Source organism: Coregonus lavaretus (genome assembly GCF_964263955.1).
Source record: "Coregonus lavaretus genome assembly, chromosome: 30".
Taxonomy (NCBI): domain Eukaryota; kingdom Metazoa; phylum Chordata; class Actinopteri; order Salmoniformes; family Salmonidae; genus Coregonus; species Coregonus lavaretus.
Genome location: NC_140017.1, coordinates 9637156 through 9654525, shown reverse-complemented (window position 1 = coordinate 9654525; position 17370 = coordinate 9637156). Strand labels below are relative to the sequence as shown.

The window sequence follows — 17370 nt, the reverse complement described above, 5'->3', positions numbered from 1 at the left end:
GTGGAGCGGACTGCTCTGGCTCCGGAGTGGAGCAGCTGACCGGTGCTGGACCAGGCACCGGTGGAACGGGCACGGGCCATGCCGGACTGGGAACAAGCACCACTGGCTTGGTACGAGGAGCAGGCACGGGCCGGGCCGGACTGGGAACACGCACCACTGGTCTGGTGCGAGGTGCAGGAATGGGCCGAGCCGGACTGGTATCACGCACCACTGGTCTGGTGCAAGGAGAAGGAACGGGCCGGGCCGGACTGGAGACACGCAAAACACAGGTCTGGTGCGAGGAGCAGGCACGGGCCGTACCGGACTGGGAACACGTACCACTGGCTTGGTGCGGGGAGCAGGTACGGGGTGTAGCAGGCTGGCGACACGCACCACTGGTTTGGTGCGAGGAGCATGGACGGGCCGTGCCGGACTGGGGACACGCACCACTGGCTTGGTGCGAGGAGCAGGCATGGATCTTACCGGACTGGGAGCACGCACCACTGGCTTGGGGCGAGAAGCAGGCACGAGGCGTACCGGACTGGGAACGGGTACTGTAGGTCTACGACTGTACCAGTCCTTTACTCTCCGCATCCAATCCTCCTCCCGTGAGGACTCCTCCGGTAGCCGCACGAGTTAGGGAACAGAAACTCATCGTCGTCGTCATCCTCCGACTCCTCAGTATAAAACTGTTCCCATTCCTGTTCCCATGGTCGTAGGGACTCAAACTGGAAACCCACTGGGTACAGTGGTCGGTGCTATTCTCTCTCGATCCCCGACCAGCCCTTTAGCCACCCAACATTTTTTATTGGGGCTGCCTCTCGGGCTTCCTCCTCGGCCGGCGTCATCGGTGTCGCTGTTGATCCTCTCTTACCCGGGCTTCCTCTGTCTGTTCCCAAGGGCGGCGATCCATCCCAGCCTGGATCTCCTCCCATGTCCAAGATCCCTTACCATCAGGATCTCCTCCCATGTCCAGGATGTCTGCTCCTGGCCACGCTGCTTGGTCCTCGTTTGGTGGGATCTTCTGTCACGCTTGTTGAGAGACGGATTAGACCAAGGCGCAGCATGGAATGCATACATGTTTATTAAAAGAATAAACATTGACAAAACAACAAAAGGCAACGAAACGTGACGTCGGAAGGCTATACACAAACAAGCCAAACACACCGAAACACAAACAAGATCCCACAACCCAGGCAGGAAAACTGGCTGCCTAAGTATGATCCCCAATCAGAGACAACGAGCGACAGCTGCCTCTGATTGGGAACCACACCCGGCCAAACATAGAAATACAAACATATAGTTTCACACCCTGACCAAACTACCTAGAGAATAACAGTCTCTCCAGGTCAGGGCGTGACACATAGGAAAGGTTGATGAAGCACACTCAAGTGGATTTTATAATGCTCTGAGGCTGAAGGACTGGATATTGTTCACATGATGGGAGGAATAAGAAGTAAGCAAACTGACATAAATGCCTACTTTTAACTACGTTTTATGCCAGCATCACATGAACTACCATATATGGTAGTTCTAATACCTCAATGGTTTAGTGCATGGTTCTGGCAACAGCACGGTTGTGTGTTTGATTCCCACATGGGCCACATACTGTTTATTGCATATGTCTTACTGTTGACAGCTTTGGGTAAAAGTGTCTGTTAAATGACCATATTTTTTGGATAGCATAGCGTCATAGGCTATACACCATAGGACATATACCACCATATTCACTGTCATTTTTTAAAACTTTCATCCTCACTTTACGGAAGCTACAGTATTTAATCTGAGAGAACCATACAGTAATGCAGTGCTGTGACAGTCAGATAAAGACTTCACAGATGTGTGTCTTTAAAGGAACTGTGAGATTTGAGGAAAGATCTGACAGTTCAAATCCAATGAATATGTCTCACTACCTTTCATCCAAAGTAATAGCAGCAGTAGTGTAAAAGATGAAACAGCACACTGATTTATATATAAACCTATTCAGCAGTCTGAAAAGTATGCCAGTTATGCAAAAATCGGTCTGATTGTGATATGCAAATATAACCATATCTGATTCAATGTAAAACAAAAACAATATTATATATACTTCACATTCTACAATTCCACTATTTTCCTCTAATTTGTCAGCTATGTATGATGCTGATGCTGGCACATTGAGACGGAGGTGAACACTGCAACGTAAGATGCCAAAAGGGGGTAAAGGAACTGAATGTTCAAATGAAATAAAGAGCATGATAGTCCCACATCCTACAGTATGAGCAGCATACATCTTTAAACAGTTTGTCTTATCTCTTCAAATAGACGAGCCCTAGAGGGACAGCTGCATGCAGTGATCATGAATGGAGCTCAGTTAGCACTGCTGACTACCAAGTAGGGCCCCTACCTAGCCTATTCCAGCTGAAAGGGTCTTTCAAGGGGAACCCGGCTTGCCAGTGTCACCACGTCAAGTCCCAGCCAACAGAGTATATTCTTGGCGCTTTGATTTCACATTATTTTAAGGCTTGCCATGACTCTACAGGAAATGTGCACACCCACAAATTATTATCAGTTTTGTTAGGTTACTGTTGTAGTATGCGTTGCGGTTGTAATATGCTGCAGAGGTATTGTGGGAGAATCATTCAATTGCAGTGCTATGTGTTAGCGGCAGTAGCCCTATTACATGCACTGAATTCCCTGTGCGGCTTAGACCTTGGTGGCTTGTCACGGCCAATGTGGGGATATGTGGTGAGGGTGAGGTATAATGCTTGATTTTAGGGTTTCACTGCAAAATATTTTATCTCTAAGGGTCCAGTCAAAGCTGGTTTTTTGAAGGCTTACTGGGTTTATGGTACAGTAGGTATATTATACCCTGAGGATGTTTTCCTTGCAATAATCACATAATGTTGTACTGTAACTTAACCACTGGAACACGCTGAATATGGCTCCAAAATACCCTCTAGGAAAGTCTTCACAGTATCTAGCATCAAACAACACCCAGTTACTGTAATGTGCAGTGGGTGCGTTATTCATTTTATTTGACAAGCACAGATGGTGAGAAACTTTTTGCCTTGTTTTCCCATTAATACTGCATAGTTGATGTCACACAGCAGAGTTAATGATTAAAGGGATACTTCGGGATTTTAGCAATGAGGCCCTTTTTCTACTTCTCCAGAGTCAGATGAACTTGTGGATACCATTTTGATGTATCTGTAACCAATATGAAGGGTATCAAGTATGAAGGAAGTTAGAGGTAGTTTTGTGAAATAACGCTAACTAGTGTTAGCGCAATTACTGGAAGTCTATGGGTTTCTACTAGCATACTGTAAATGTACTATATAGAATACATTGGTATGTTGCCCCTCAGTGTTTATGTGTCTCTTGATATAAATCAGTAGCTGTGGCAGTGTGTAAAATTATTGATTCTCTGTGGTCTCACTCCTTCTCAGCACCACCGCAGTCCATCTCAATCCTCGCAGACCCAAGCACAAACAACACAAGTCTACAAATATACAATTTACGGGTTTTTGAAACCCAATCTCCTTCTCCTAGACCCCTAGTCTGCCTGTTCATCTGTGGTTGCTATGAGACTAACACCTCGGAGCACACTCTGAGGGTCACCCTGACCAATAACAGAGATGCATGGCTCAGCGTCTTGCTGAAGCACTTTGTTTTCTCTCTTTCCTGTCCATCCCTTCATCTGAGGAGGAGAGTGGTGGTGGTGTGTAATGGGATGTGGGAGATAGGCCTTTGGTCCGTGGCCTAATGGATAAGCTCCAGACCAGAGCCGCATTCTGAACAAACACACAAACCAGAATCGTCTATTTATCCCGAAACTATTTATAGAACTCTTCTGTTTGAATATCAGCATCATACCATCAAGTAGGAAAAAAACACTACTGTGATATTTTTAACTCATTACTTACCACAGAAAACAATAACATGAGCGCACATCTGTCAAAACATGTCAGCCAGACACACAGGATGTGGTGCCACATTGCTATGATAAACAAACATTTCATGAGACATGATTGATATCACGCACCGACACGATTGTCGTAGCAATGAAGTTATTGCTCTAAAGATGGATGGCAAGCTGAGACAACAAACATCTGCATGTGCTAGATCTTCTCAGTCAGTTTATATGGTAGGCCCTTCTGAGAACGAGAAAGAATCTCCCTTATATATTCCCGTAGTCGTCCTCTATGTATGGTCATTGGTGTACTACTGACGTCACGTTCTACCAGGCTCTTTTCATCTTGCCTCATGTTTCACTGTATACTGTAGAAACTTGGTAATTTATATGATTAAAAACGAATGACGCTCATGTTTTAATTATTATTTGCACACGCCTGTAGCCTGTCTTGTACTAGCAAGACCAGAATACATTAGTGCTCCTGTACAACTTTTCAGCATTAAAGTGAAAACATACTGACAGTAAGCAGAAGCACGATTCCCTGAATAACAAAGGGACAAGCGATCCCATGTTCTGATTTATCTCAGAGTGGAGGAAATGGCAGCCATCAAGTGTCATCCTGACTGTCTTTACTCCATGAGTAGTGAACCGCCCTGGCTGTCTTTACTACATGAGTAGTGAACCGCCCTGGCTGTCTTTACTCCATGAGTAGTGAACCGCCCTGGCTGTCTTTACTCCATGAGTAGTGAACCGCCCTGGCTGTGTTTACTCCACGAGTAGTGAACCGCCCTGGCTGTCTTTACTCCATGAGTAGTGAACTGCCCTGGCTGTCTTTACTCCATGAGTAGTGAACCGCCCTGGCTGTCTTTACTCCATGAGTAGTGAACCGCCCTGCTGTCTTTACTCCATGAGTAGTGAACCACCCTAGCTGTCTTTACTCCATGAGTAGTGAACTGCCCTGGCTGTCTTTACTCCATGAGTAGTGAACCGCCCTGGCTGTCTTTACTCCATGAGTAGTGAACCGCCCTGGCTGTCTTTACTCCATGAGTAGTGAACCGCCCTGGCTGTCTTTACTCCATTTCTCTTCTCCCTCAGCCCAATCCTAAGAGGGCGGGGCAGCAGTTCTCATCAACTGGGCCCTCCCTGGGCCCCTTGGGGACTGCAGGCCGTTCCACTCCACAGCCGACAGCCTAATCCATCTCCATTGTGGGGAGGCACAGGGGTCAGAGAATTCTGTCAGAGTAGAGCAGAGTGGAGGCTCATCCCGTAAATAAGCTCTGGGGTGTCGGACTGTCTCCAGTCTCCACACCAAGATTCCCCTGAGAGCTGACGATTAGCTGCTTGGCATTTTAAGCCCTGTACCTTGGAGAGTTCTGCCCACATAATGATATTTCCTGCTACGGCTGAAGGGGCTGTGGCTTCAGTACATATGATATGAGAGGAGCTGGAAATCAGGCCCTCATTCTTAGAGCAGATTGTTTACCTTTAAATGATGGCAGATGGTGTCGTCTTACAACAAGTTAGCCTGAGTGAGATTGGGAGAGTGTGAGAGAGAGAAACAGAGAGAGAGAGAGAGAGAGAGAGAGAGAGAGAGAGAGAGAGAGAGAGAGAGAGAGAGAGAGAGAGAGAGAGATATGATCAACAGAGGGAAATTTAACAGCAGCCATGTTGTTCTACCGTTGACCTGCATCACCTCTTATCAAGCTGAAAGAGGCCTGACCACCATTAATTAAAAAATGGAGCAACTCATCTGTATTTTTATTGTTAGTCTTTATCTTTTATCTACTGTATTTCTTTGTTCCTTCCCAGCAAAATCGCATTTTACAGTTGCTAATAGCTGTTGACATGTCATTAAAAGGACTGTAGTTTTGACACTGCTCACTAATTGCTACAGAATAAGCACTTGACCGAAGCTAAGTTGTCTTTTGTGTTGTCTGGCAGTACAGTTAATTCCTTTTTAATTATGAAGATCCAGGAGGTAAGCGTTTTTCAGAGCATCCATCATCCTGCCCTATTTCATCCACTTATGCTGTGTAGGCTATTACGGTATGTACGGTATGGTAGCTTAAATGTCTCACACGGTGATTTGACCTTGAGGATAACTGCACCAGTGTCTACTGCACCTTTATTCACAAGATCAAATGCGTCCTGCAAAATGTAATGTATGTTTTTTTTTAAAGCACCATGTTCAGACTTTCAGGAGTTCCAACGTGGCTTCCAAGGCTTTACTTTCATTTGGTATTCATCATAGCATTAGCCCCATAATCCAAGGTACAGCTGTGAAATGGGTTGGTGAAATGAGATGCATATGGGCAGCTGCTCTGTTTCTGTTGATGCTGCAATGGCTGATGGCCACTTTGACGTACAAGATAAGCTATACAAAAAAGTCACACATCTCCATTCCAATTCTATTCCCTGGTTTTATTAAATTCACAGAGAGGAACAAAAGGCCTATTTAATGGCCTATGACAAATCCCATGCATGTCCTGGTGCATTAAGTTGTAAAACTGTAACCGCAGAAATGCTGTCATAAATACAGATAGAGCGTGTGTGTTTAGAGTACTTCATCATGAACAAGGAATTACCACGATAAATACATTAAAGTGCTGTTTCATGGATATGCATCATACGACGAGAGAGAGAGAGAAAGAGAGAGAGAGATGATCAACAGAGGGAAATTTAACAGCAGCCATGTTGTTCTACCGTTGACCTGCATCACCTCTTATCAAGCTGAAAGCGGCCTGACCACCATTAATAAAAAAATGGAGCAACTCATCTGTATTTTTATTGTTAGTCTTTATCTTTTATCTACTGTATTTCTTTGTTCCTTCCCAGCAAAATCGCATTTTACAGTTGCTAATAGCTGTTGACATGTCATTAAAAGGACTGTATTTTTGACACTGCTCACTAATTGCTACAGAATAAGCACTTGACCGAAGCTAAGTTGTCTTGTCTGGCAGTACAGTTAATTCCTTTTTAATTATGAAGATCCAGGAGGTAAGCGTTTTTCAGAGCATCCATCATGCTGCCCTATTTCATCCACTTATGCTATGTAGGCTATTACGGTATGTACGGTATGGTAGCTTAAATGTCTCACACGGTGATTTGACCTTGAGGATAACTGCACCAGTGTCTACTGCACCTTTATTCACAAGATCAAATGCGTCCTGCAAAATGTAATGTATGTTTAAAAAAAAAGCACCATGTTCAGACTTTCAGGAGTTCCAACGTGGCTTCCAAGGCTTTACTTTCATTTGGTATTCATCATAGCATTAGCCCCATAATCCAAGGTACAGCTGTGAAATGGGTTGGTGAAATGAGATGCATATGGGCAGCTGCTCTGTTTCTGTTGATGCTGCATGGCTGATGGCCACATTGTCGCACGAGAGAAGCTATACAAAAACGTCACACATCTCCATTCCAATTCTATTCCCTGGTTTTATTAAATTCACAGAGAGGAACAAAAGGCCTATTTACAGTTTTTCTCGATTGCTAAGACACATTTCTTGAAAGCTGATCTCCTTTTCTCTTAACTGTGAACACAAAACCCAATTTTCAAGCTACATTCACAAAACCTCAGACTCTTCTTGCAAAACCAAACTTTCACCTCAAAACAGTTCAATCTGTGCTCAAAACTGAACTATGTTGTCAAATCGTGCCCCGAGTCAATCAAAATAAAAAACACTACTGAACAGTCACTAAACACTACGTAGAAAAATAGAAAACACAATGCGCAGGACATGAAGCTGGAGAAATACATGTTTATTGTTCACTGTAGGCTAAATGCATGTTGCAAAAAAAAAAAAAAAACTGTGCATTTAGCACTTGTACAAAAAGACAAAACAGAAATCTTGTGCATTTACATGTAGCACTTGTAAAAACAAACAGAAATATTATGCGTTTGCCACTTGTGTACAGTAAGCCCATGTAAAAATAAAGTACAAAAATATACAAATAAGTGCATTACTCAGCCACAGCATCATGTCTCCGTACTGGGTCAGGCCACAGGACTTCATCCACATCACAGGCCACATTTTGTCTGGCCAGGCAACGGGGGAAAAAACCCCTGGCATGCCGTATCCAGGCTTGGCATGCCTCCACACCTATGTCACCACAGGCAAGTCCCATGGCTTGCAGGAGATTTACCCTGGTGTAAGGTTGGCGTTCATATACCTTCCACCGCCATGAGGAGAAGAATTCCTCAATGGGGTTTAGGAAAGGGGAGTACGGTGGAAGGCAAAGATTGATAAAACCTTGGTTCATATTGTACCACTCTCTAACCTGGAGGGCTCTGTGAAAACTCACATTGTCCCAAACAACAACATAGATGGGATGCTCATCCTGCTGCCCTAACAAAGCATCTCGCATGTGATTGAGGAAAATGAGGAGCGGGTGAGTGTTGTAGGGCCCCAGGTTGGCATGATGGTGGACAACCCCATGATTGCTGATGGCAGCACATAATGTGACATTGCCACCACGCTGCCCAGGAACACCAACAATGGCCCGATGGCCAATCACATTACGGCCTCTCCTTCTCCTTTTGGTGAGATTAAACCCAGCTTCATCCATGTAGATGTATTGATGGGGTCTTTCCATTGCATCCAGTTGAAAAACCCTCTGTAGAAATAGATATAGTTTTGTAAGTGATACGGAAAAAGTGATTTAGGCCACTACAGTAAATCACTACTTAGAGTAATCAACATTGAATGTGTCTGGATATATGCCAACCTGTACATACTGGAATCTTCGCTCTTTGACTCTGTCTGAGTTGCGATCAAAGGGCACTCTGTATAGCTGTTTCATGCGCAGTCTGTTGCGCTTGAGGACACGATCAACAGTAGAGAGGCTGACACTGTTGATACCCTCAAAATGTAAATGGTCCTCAATGATCTTCTGCTGAATTTCGCTCAGTTTACAGTTTTTTTTGATTGCTTAAGCACGATTTTCAAAACAGGGCCCGTGTTTTCAAAACACTACACACAATTAGCACAACCACACACCCAATTAGCAAAACACTACAGATCCTTTGCAAAATTAAACACTCTTGTAAAAACTATACACTTCTTTTTAAAAACCACACTTTGTTACCATATGAAACACACACGTTTCACATTACTATACTCTGTTTGCACGAGTTACACTCTGCTGTGATAAACCTAAAACACTTTTAGCACTTCTACTTCCCTATGATTAGAGTAGGCTACTCTCAACAAAGTACAAATATAATGTAAATTCACCAAACACTACACAAGACCAATGTTGCAGACTGAAGAAACTCATTTATTTCTCAACACGCCCAAAATGTTGACATGGAGATTCATAATACTGTAACCAAACGTCACTTTACGTATTGTAAGTTCAAAAAAAATTCAAAAAAATAACTAGACATTGTCTCTTCGCCTAGCTGGATCTGGCCAGAGAATTTCATCAACATCGCAGGCAATGTTGTCATTAGCAAGACACCTTGGAAAGAAACGTCTTGAATGACGAATCCATCCTTGCATTGCTGCTACCTCCATCTGGTCACAGGCCTCCTCCATGGCTTGGATGAGGGGTACCTCAGCCTGGAGACGGAGATCATATACCTTCCACCGCCATGCCGAGAAAAACTCTTCTATAGGGTTGAGGAATGGAGAGTATGGTGGAAGATATAGGACGGTGAAATGTGGATGTTGCTGAAACCAGTTCTGAACCAGAGCAGAGCGGTGGAAAGACACATTGTCCCAGACAACAATGTATTGCATATGATCGATTTGATTTGCTGCTGTTATGTTGTGCAATTGGTCCAAGAATGTAAGTATGAGTGCTGTGTTGTAAGGGCCCATATGGGCATGGCGGTGGAGGACCCCATTCTGTGTAATGGCTGCACAGAGTGTTATATTACCCCCACGTTGCCCTGGGACATTGACTATAGCCCTGTGGCCAATGATGTTTCTTCCCCTCCTTCGTGTTCTCGTCAGGTTGAACCCAGCCTCATCTACGTAAATGAACTCATGCTGGATCTCCTCTCCATCCATTCGTAAAACTCTCTGAAAAACAGTGTCAGGCAAAATTGTGTAGTTCAGTGTAGATCTAGTATACATATTACAGTACAGTAAAATATTATGAGACAGTATGCAAGATCACACTGCTAAAGTGAATACATACCTCTGCATAATCATGCCGCAGTCGTTTCACCCTTTCGGAATTGCGCTCGAAAGGCACTCGATAAATTTGCTTCATTTGAATATGTTTTTTTTTTAGGATGCGTGCCAGTGTTGATGTTGAGACCTGATGGATATCGTTGAAAATGGCGTGGTTATTGACAATGTTAGCTTGGAGCTGCTTGAGTGTTATAGCATTGTTGGCCAAAACCATGTTTACTATCTCCCTCTCTTGCTGTTCTGTGAACATAGGAGGCCTTCCCCCTTGTCGTCCCTGACCCTCAATCCTATGTAGAAAAAAAAACAGTATACAATAGTACAGTAATTTCACAGGAAAAGGTAACAGAAGTGCTGATAGTGCATAGAATATAGTACTGTAAGCAGTTACTGAAACCGTGCAGATGTTTTTGATATGATGATATTTTTACAATACCTATTTTCCAGTCGAAATGTTCTCATCACACTTGCCACTGTATATCGGCTTAGATTTGGCTGTACTCGCAGTCCAGCCTCCCTCAGCGTCAGGCCGTGGTTGACAATGTGGTCAACCAGTGTTGCGCGGATCTCATTTGTCAGATTCTGTCCTCTTTGAGCACCTTCTTGTCTTCCTCTTCCTCTTCCTCTTCCTCCCCTTCCTCCTCCTCCTCCTCGTTCTCCTCCTCGTCCTCCTCGTTCTCCTCCTCATTCTCCTCCTCGTTCTCCTCGTCCTCCTCGTTCTCCTCGTCCTCCTCCTCGTTCTCCTCGTCCTCCTCCTCGTTCTCCTCGTCGTCCTCCTCCTCCTCCTCCTCGTCCTCCTCCTCCTCCTCCTCGTCCTCCTCCTCCTCCTCCTCGTCGTCCTCCTCCTCCTCGTCGTCCTCCTCCTCCTCCTCCTCCTCCTCCTCCTCGTCTTACTCTTTCTCTGACTCTTTCCATTGTGCTTGAAGACCGATGAACTCACCTGCTGCTTTTTATAGTGCTTATACACCTGATTGGTGTGTCTACAATTAAGCAAACGAGTGTTTGCACACCTGATGACTGTGTTGAACCAATTGGTTGGACGGTGTGGTAATTTGACAGTCAGTGCTTTGGTATTGCAAGGACGTGACTTCATGATAGATTTTTGTGTGTAATGTATGTTAAGTGTGTTTAGTGTTTTGCAAATCACTGTGTGTAGAGTTTTGCAACAAGTGTAAGGTTGACAATGTGCTTATAGTTGTGCAAATATGGGCTGATGTTTTGCTTCTTGAGTGTAAGGTTTTGCTAATAGTGTACTACTTTTAATTTTAGTGTGTAAGCAATCCAAAAAAACTGTAATGGCATTGTTCTCACGGACCATATCAACAATTAGGGTCTCTTGGTGTGGGGAGAACATACCTGTCCTCCCACCCCCATGTGGCAGTCTTTCAATTCTACAAAAAGAGAACATGGAGTTACAAAAAATATACATGGAATACTAGGCCTACAAACAGTTAGACCAACCCTCCATTACAATACTACAGTACATTGGTACAGTGATGTACTGAAACATATATTTACTTACAGTATACTGTGGTACAGTATATAGTATGTCATACAGTAATTGCTGTTAACATTTACATACTGTACTATAATGTCAAAAGAAGGTAATTACCTGTTCTCTTCTCTAAATCTTCGGATTATGGTGGACACAGTGAATCTACTGATGTTTGGTTGTACCCTTTGTCCAGCCTCCCTCATGCTCATACCATGGACAAGAACATGGTCAATCACAGTAGCTCTGATTTCATCAGATATTACTGTTCTTTGTCTTCGCTGACCACCTCGACCACCTCAAACTCCTCTCACACGAACTCTTCCTCTCAGATTTCTATCCATTGTAGGGCCTCACAAACCAGTGCTCTCTGAACTGGCTTACTGTATATGTTCCCTCACATCATTAGCCACAAGTGTGATCAATTTTGAGTTGTTGTGTTCAAGTGGTGACACCTGTGCTCTAATTGTGTTTGACTTTTGTCACCTGTGCTCACCATTATGCAGCACGGGTGCATCACAATGAAAATGTGTTGGCAAGTTATGTCTAAACAGGTGAAAAGTGCTTATGGTTTTGCCAAAAGAGTGATTGATTCAATCAGTGGGTTCAGGCAACTGAGCATTTGGTTCAGACAATAGGGTTTAGTGTTTTAGCAATTGAGAAAAACTGTAATGGCCTATGACCAATCCCATGCATGTCCTTGTGCATTAAGTTATAAAACTGTAACCGCAGAAATGCTGTCATAAATACAGATAGAGCGTTTAGAGTACTTCATCATGAACAAGGAATTACCACGATAAATACATTAAAGTGCTGTTTCATGGATATGCATCATACGACGAGAGAGAGAGAGAGAGCGAGAGAGAGCGAGAGAGAGAGAGAGAGAGAGAGAGAGAGAGAGAGAGAGAGAGAGAGAGAGAGAGAGAGAGAGAGAGAGAAAGCACTCTTGGTGATGAGAACATCTCAGCCATTGTCAGTTCATAGCACTTCAAATCTGTCTTGCTACCTCATTTCAGGAAGATCTTTTCTATTTGTAATAGGACTACCAATCTTTATCTCAGAGCAAAAACAGTATCTGCCATACCTGGAAGTAGGGTAGATATGAAACACAATGTGTGTGTGGGAGGGGGTTATACATGCACGCATGCTGTGTGTGGTGTGTCCTTTGCTGTTTGTGTATTTGCGTTTGTGTGTTTTTAGAGAGGACATAAAGAAAATGTGTTCGTAAGTGTGTGGGTGGATGACTGTGTGCTTTTGCTACAATTGCATATGCATTGCCAGTTGGCGTCTTCTATACAGATACATTTGTGTTTTCACTCATGTTAGAGATGTAGGGAGCTATGTAAAAGACTGGCTTTTAGAGAATCCACAGAAGGTAGACCTGCTGTGATAAACCCTTAAACTGTGATATGGTGGCCAACTAACTTTGTCCAGAGATTGCATGTTAAGATAAATGATTTGCTAAGCTATATTTACACACACCTATTCGTTGTCCTTATCTCTTCATTGGGCGTATTAGCACGCCATGTGTCTGATTCCGTAACATGATTCCGTAACATCAAATAAGTATCTGTGAGGAGGAAAATAAGATACAAGCCGTTAAGAAAATTGGCTCGCTTAAAACATCACCTCTGCCTTATGCCTCAGTGTGTGCTAAGCATTTAATTCAGGGTATTGTCCATTCATTGATATGTATTCATATACATTTACTGGCTTTAATCATCTGTATGCACTTCGAACACTGCTGTTTTGCATTCTGATCATGGCTGATAGAGAGATTTAATCTCAGTTTGACCACTGTGATAGCTAAACACATAGATGTAAATCTTGATTAACCTAGTGAATTCCCCACTTGGAGTCCCATGTCCTGACATGTCCTGACCAGTGCCTCTCTCCTTTGCCTTGCAGTTTCCCAGAACGCCAGAGGGAGGATGGACCGGCTGATCTTCTCCCTGTTGGTGCTGGCCATCTCCACTAGGGGGCAGCTGTGCCCCAAGCGCTGCATGTGCCAGAACTTGTCCCCCTCGCTGGCCATCCTCTGTGCCAAAACGGGCCTACTCTTCGTGCCCACCGTCATTGACCGGCGCACCGTGGAGCTACGGCTCACTGAAAATTTTATCACAGCCATAAGGAGGCGGGACTTTGCCAACATGACTAGTTTGATCCATCTGACGTTGTCCCGCAACACCATAAGCCAGATCATGCCTTATACCTTCGAGGACCTCAAGCGGCTGCGAGCGCTGCACCTGGACAGCAACCGGCTGAGTGTGATCAGGGATGACCACTTTCGGGGGCTCACCAACCTTAGGCACCTGATCTTGGCCAACAACCAGCTGCACGATATCTCTCCCCATGCCTTTGATGACTTCACAGGAACCCTGGAAGACCTGGACCTGTCCTACAACAACCTGGTTGACATCCCATGGGAGACGATAGGTCGTCTAACCAACGTCAACACCCTTAACATGGACCATAACCTTATAGAGCATGTGCCCCAAGGGATCTTCACCAACCTGCACAAGCTGGCGCGTCTAGACATGACGTCCAATAAGCTGAAGAAGATCCCACCAGATCCACTTTTTCTGCGCATCCCTGTCTACGCTAAAGCCAAAGGATCTCCTCAGTCTTCATTGGTGATGAGTTTTGGCGGAAACCCGCTACACTGTAACTGTGAGCTGCTGTGGCTAAGGAGGCTGACCAGAGAAGACGATCTAGAGACCTGCGCCTCTCCTCCAGACCTCACAGCCAAGTACTTCTGGACTATCCCAGAGGAGGAGTTCATCTGTGACCCTCCAGTCATGACTAGGAAGTCTGCCAAGACCTTCACCATGGAGGGCCAGCCAACCAGTCTGAAGTGCAAGGCCAATGGAGACCCAGACCCAGAGATTCACTGGATTTCCCCTGAGGGCCGTCTGATCTCCAACACATCAAGGACTGTCACCTTCAGCAATGGTAGCCTGGACATCAACATCACCTCCTTGAAGGACGCTGGAACCTTCACCTGCATTGCCTCCAATGCGGCAGGAGAGTCCACGGGTCAGGTGGAGCTGGTGGTCAACCTCCTCCCCCACCTGGCCAACAGCACCAACCGGCTACGGGAGCCTGACCCTGGCCCTTCAGACATCCTCACCTCGGCCAAGTCCACCACAGCCACGGGCAACGACACACGGAGGAACCAGGAGGGAAGGGTGCTGATGGCGGAGCTGACAGCTAGCTCAGTGCTGATCAAATGGCCATATCAGAACCACATCCCTGGGATCAGGATGTACCAGGTCCAGTACAACAGTTCCCTGGACGACACGCTCATCTACAGGTGAGGGGGGATAGGGATCTAAACAGGGGTGATGGAGAAATGAATAGGGGAAATAGCTTCAGTCTCTTGGTTAGATTGAGTTAATAACTTTCAAATGTGTTTTTGCATTAATGAGTTACTCAAGGTTGTATGATTAAATTACATTTTGACTCACAAACATACAATTACAAGATATCTATCAGCTAAACAGTAGTAATCATAAGAACACCAGAAACATTTCATCTTGTACAAATGTATGTAATTATAATGAGTTAATAATTAGGTGGCAATTACTAATCGTTATTTGCAAGAGATAAAAAGGTACCATTTTTAGTTTTTTTGAGAAAACACGTTTTAGGCATTTCTCTCCTTTGTTCTTGTTTCAAGGTTTGTTTTGATTTATTTTTTGTTTTGATGCTTCCGTCATTGCATATGCCAGGTCCAGCATCAATTTATATCAATTTGTAGAGTTCATATCACTCTGATAGATGCTGATGGACCGTTTTGTAACTCATGAATTATTTTGGTTATCAAAAAGTTTGGGTTTACATTAAAATCTCCTCACGTCGTCTTACAGAGCCTGGCCCAGGGCTCCTCACGTCATCTTACAGGTCCTGGCCTAGGGCTCCTCACGTCATCTTACAGGTCCTGGCCCAGGGCTCCTCATGTCGTCTTACAGGTCCTGGCCCAGGGCTCCTCACGTCGTCATGCAGGTCTTGGCCCAGGGCTCCTCACGTCGTCTTACAGGGCCTGGCCCAGGGCTGTAAGCAGGCGGCTTGGTTAGTTTTTCAGCTCTGATCAATGGCAGCGGTCACTAAGGGAGCATATTGATTTGGGATCTCATTTAGGGCGTCCACGTCGAGATTCTGGTGGCAAATCTTAGTGACTGAAGAAAGGCGGATCTGTCCCACTGTGGAAAAAGCACAGCCAAAGTGAGAGAAAGCGAGAACTTCACTTTCTTTGGTGTTTTCAATCTTTGTTTCAGGGGAAACGTATTCCCCAAGCGGAGTCTGTTACCATGGGGAGTTGGAGGGATGATTTTGAATGCCGAACACGTAGAGGAACATTATGCACAGAGAGCTTGGATTGTTGTTTTTTTAGAACAGGTACACAGTCTATAGACTGCTCTGATAAACTCTCTCTCTCAGCAGATATTGTGGGGAGCCTAAACAAATGAACATGGCAGCTAATTAACTGACTGGGACAATAGGTGAATTTATCTAGTACTAAGTACTTAAACCTGGCTCCCTGATCCTTGTTCCTCATTGACTAGTTGTCTGATTTGTTTATTTCGTCTGTCCAGCAGTAAGCGTGCACGGATGCTTGCAGACACACACGTATGCACGCTGGCGCGTGCGCGCACACACACACCTATGCACACACACACACACCTACACACACACACACACACACAACACACACACACACACACACACACACACACACACACACACACACACACACACATACAAATGCACACACACAGTTATGTAAACCTAGCATATTATGTATCTTGCACTTGTCTACACACCCACTGAGGGGTATGAGCACATAGTACACTCAAAGGCATTCAATACACTAATACAAACACACACCCACACAAACGAAGCAAGTATGGTGCATTTCTTAAACAGCTCATCATAAAAAACATCTTTCTTTGTTTTGGATGAATCAGTGGTTTTGTTCGACTCTAGGGCAGCAACTATTTCTTAAATTCTGCCTCTGTCTTCCATATTGATTTGGAAGAAGAGAAGAATGTGCATAAGGGACATGTTTCGGAGACGAGGAGCTCAAGCTAACAACAACACCCTGAAGCTGTAATTTATAGAACATTTTCTAAAGCTGTGCAGAGGAATGGCGTAACAGCCACTGCCAGGTCCCAGTACACAACATGCCGCATCCCAATAATTATTAAGAGCAAATCAGTATGATGCCCACAGGAACTGTGTCGACCAAACGAATGGTCCATCCTGCCAGCTCACTACGCATTAGGGCTATGTCTGTCAGTACCATTCTGCTGATTTGGCCAACTGCAAATGAGCTGCTGTTCTCTTTGGTCTGGACCAGCTCCTACTCAAAATGTGTCCTTGATCATTTTAGGCATTTCTGTAAAAAAATATAAAAAAATAAACACGTTCCTTCCAAATGTTTCTTGCAAATGTTCATTTCGGCCCAATCGTACCCAATATGGCCTGATAGTCCTTTCCTTCATGACCACTGATCTAAAATGACTTGACAGATGTATTTGATACAGTGTAAATCAATGCCCTCATTTCACATGTCAATGGCCAAAAATAAAAAGAGACTGTTAAAGGAAGGCGTCTGACAGTATTGGGACATAGCCCCTACCATTCCTCTGATGTAGGAAGTGATTGATAGTTTATATCAGACAGATGAAGCTTGAAGCACCCGGGACCGGCTGTGAGGACCGTTGGGGTCCACTGTATATTTGCTGGCACAGTTACTTGGGCGGTGCCCATCGATGGCATTGATGGTGTCTCCATGTGGGATGTCACCAGGAATCAATGGGACCCAGCTGGACTTTGGCAGTAGTCACTCCTCCTCAACTCCC

The 17370-nt window shown here is 44.6% G+C and overlaps 1 protein-coding gene across 1 annotated transcript; it reads left to right on the top strand.

Annotated features, from left to right (window-relative positions):
• Positions 1 to 13437: 13437 nt before the first annotated feature.
• On the top strand, positions 13438 to 14823 carry LOC311106271 (leucine-rich repeat and fibronectin type III domain-containing protein 1-like protein; the record flags this gene model as incomplete). Its single annotated transcript, XM_084148558.1, has 1 exon — positions 13438 to 14823. One exon carries the CDS (start codon positions 13438 to 13440, stop codon positions 14821 to 14823), a length of 1386 nt encoding a protein of 461 aa, XP_084004684.1.
• Positions 14824 to 17370: the final 2547 nt, after the last annotated feature.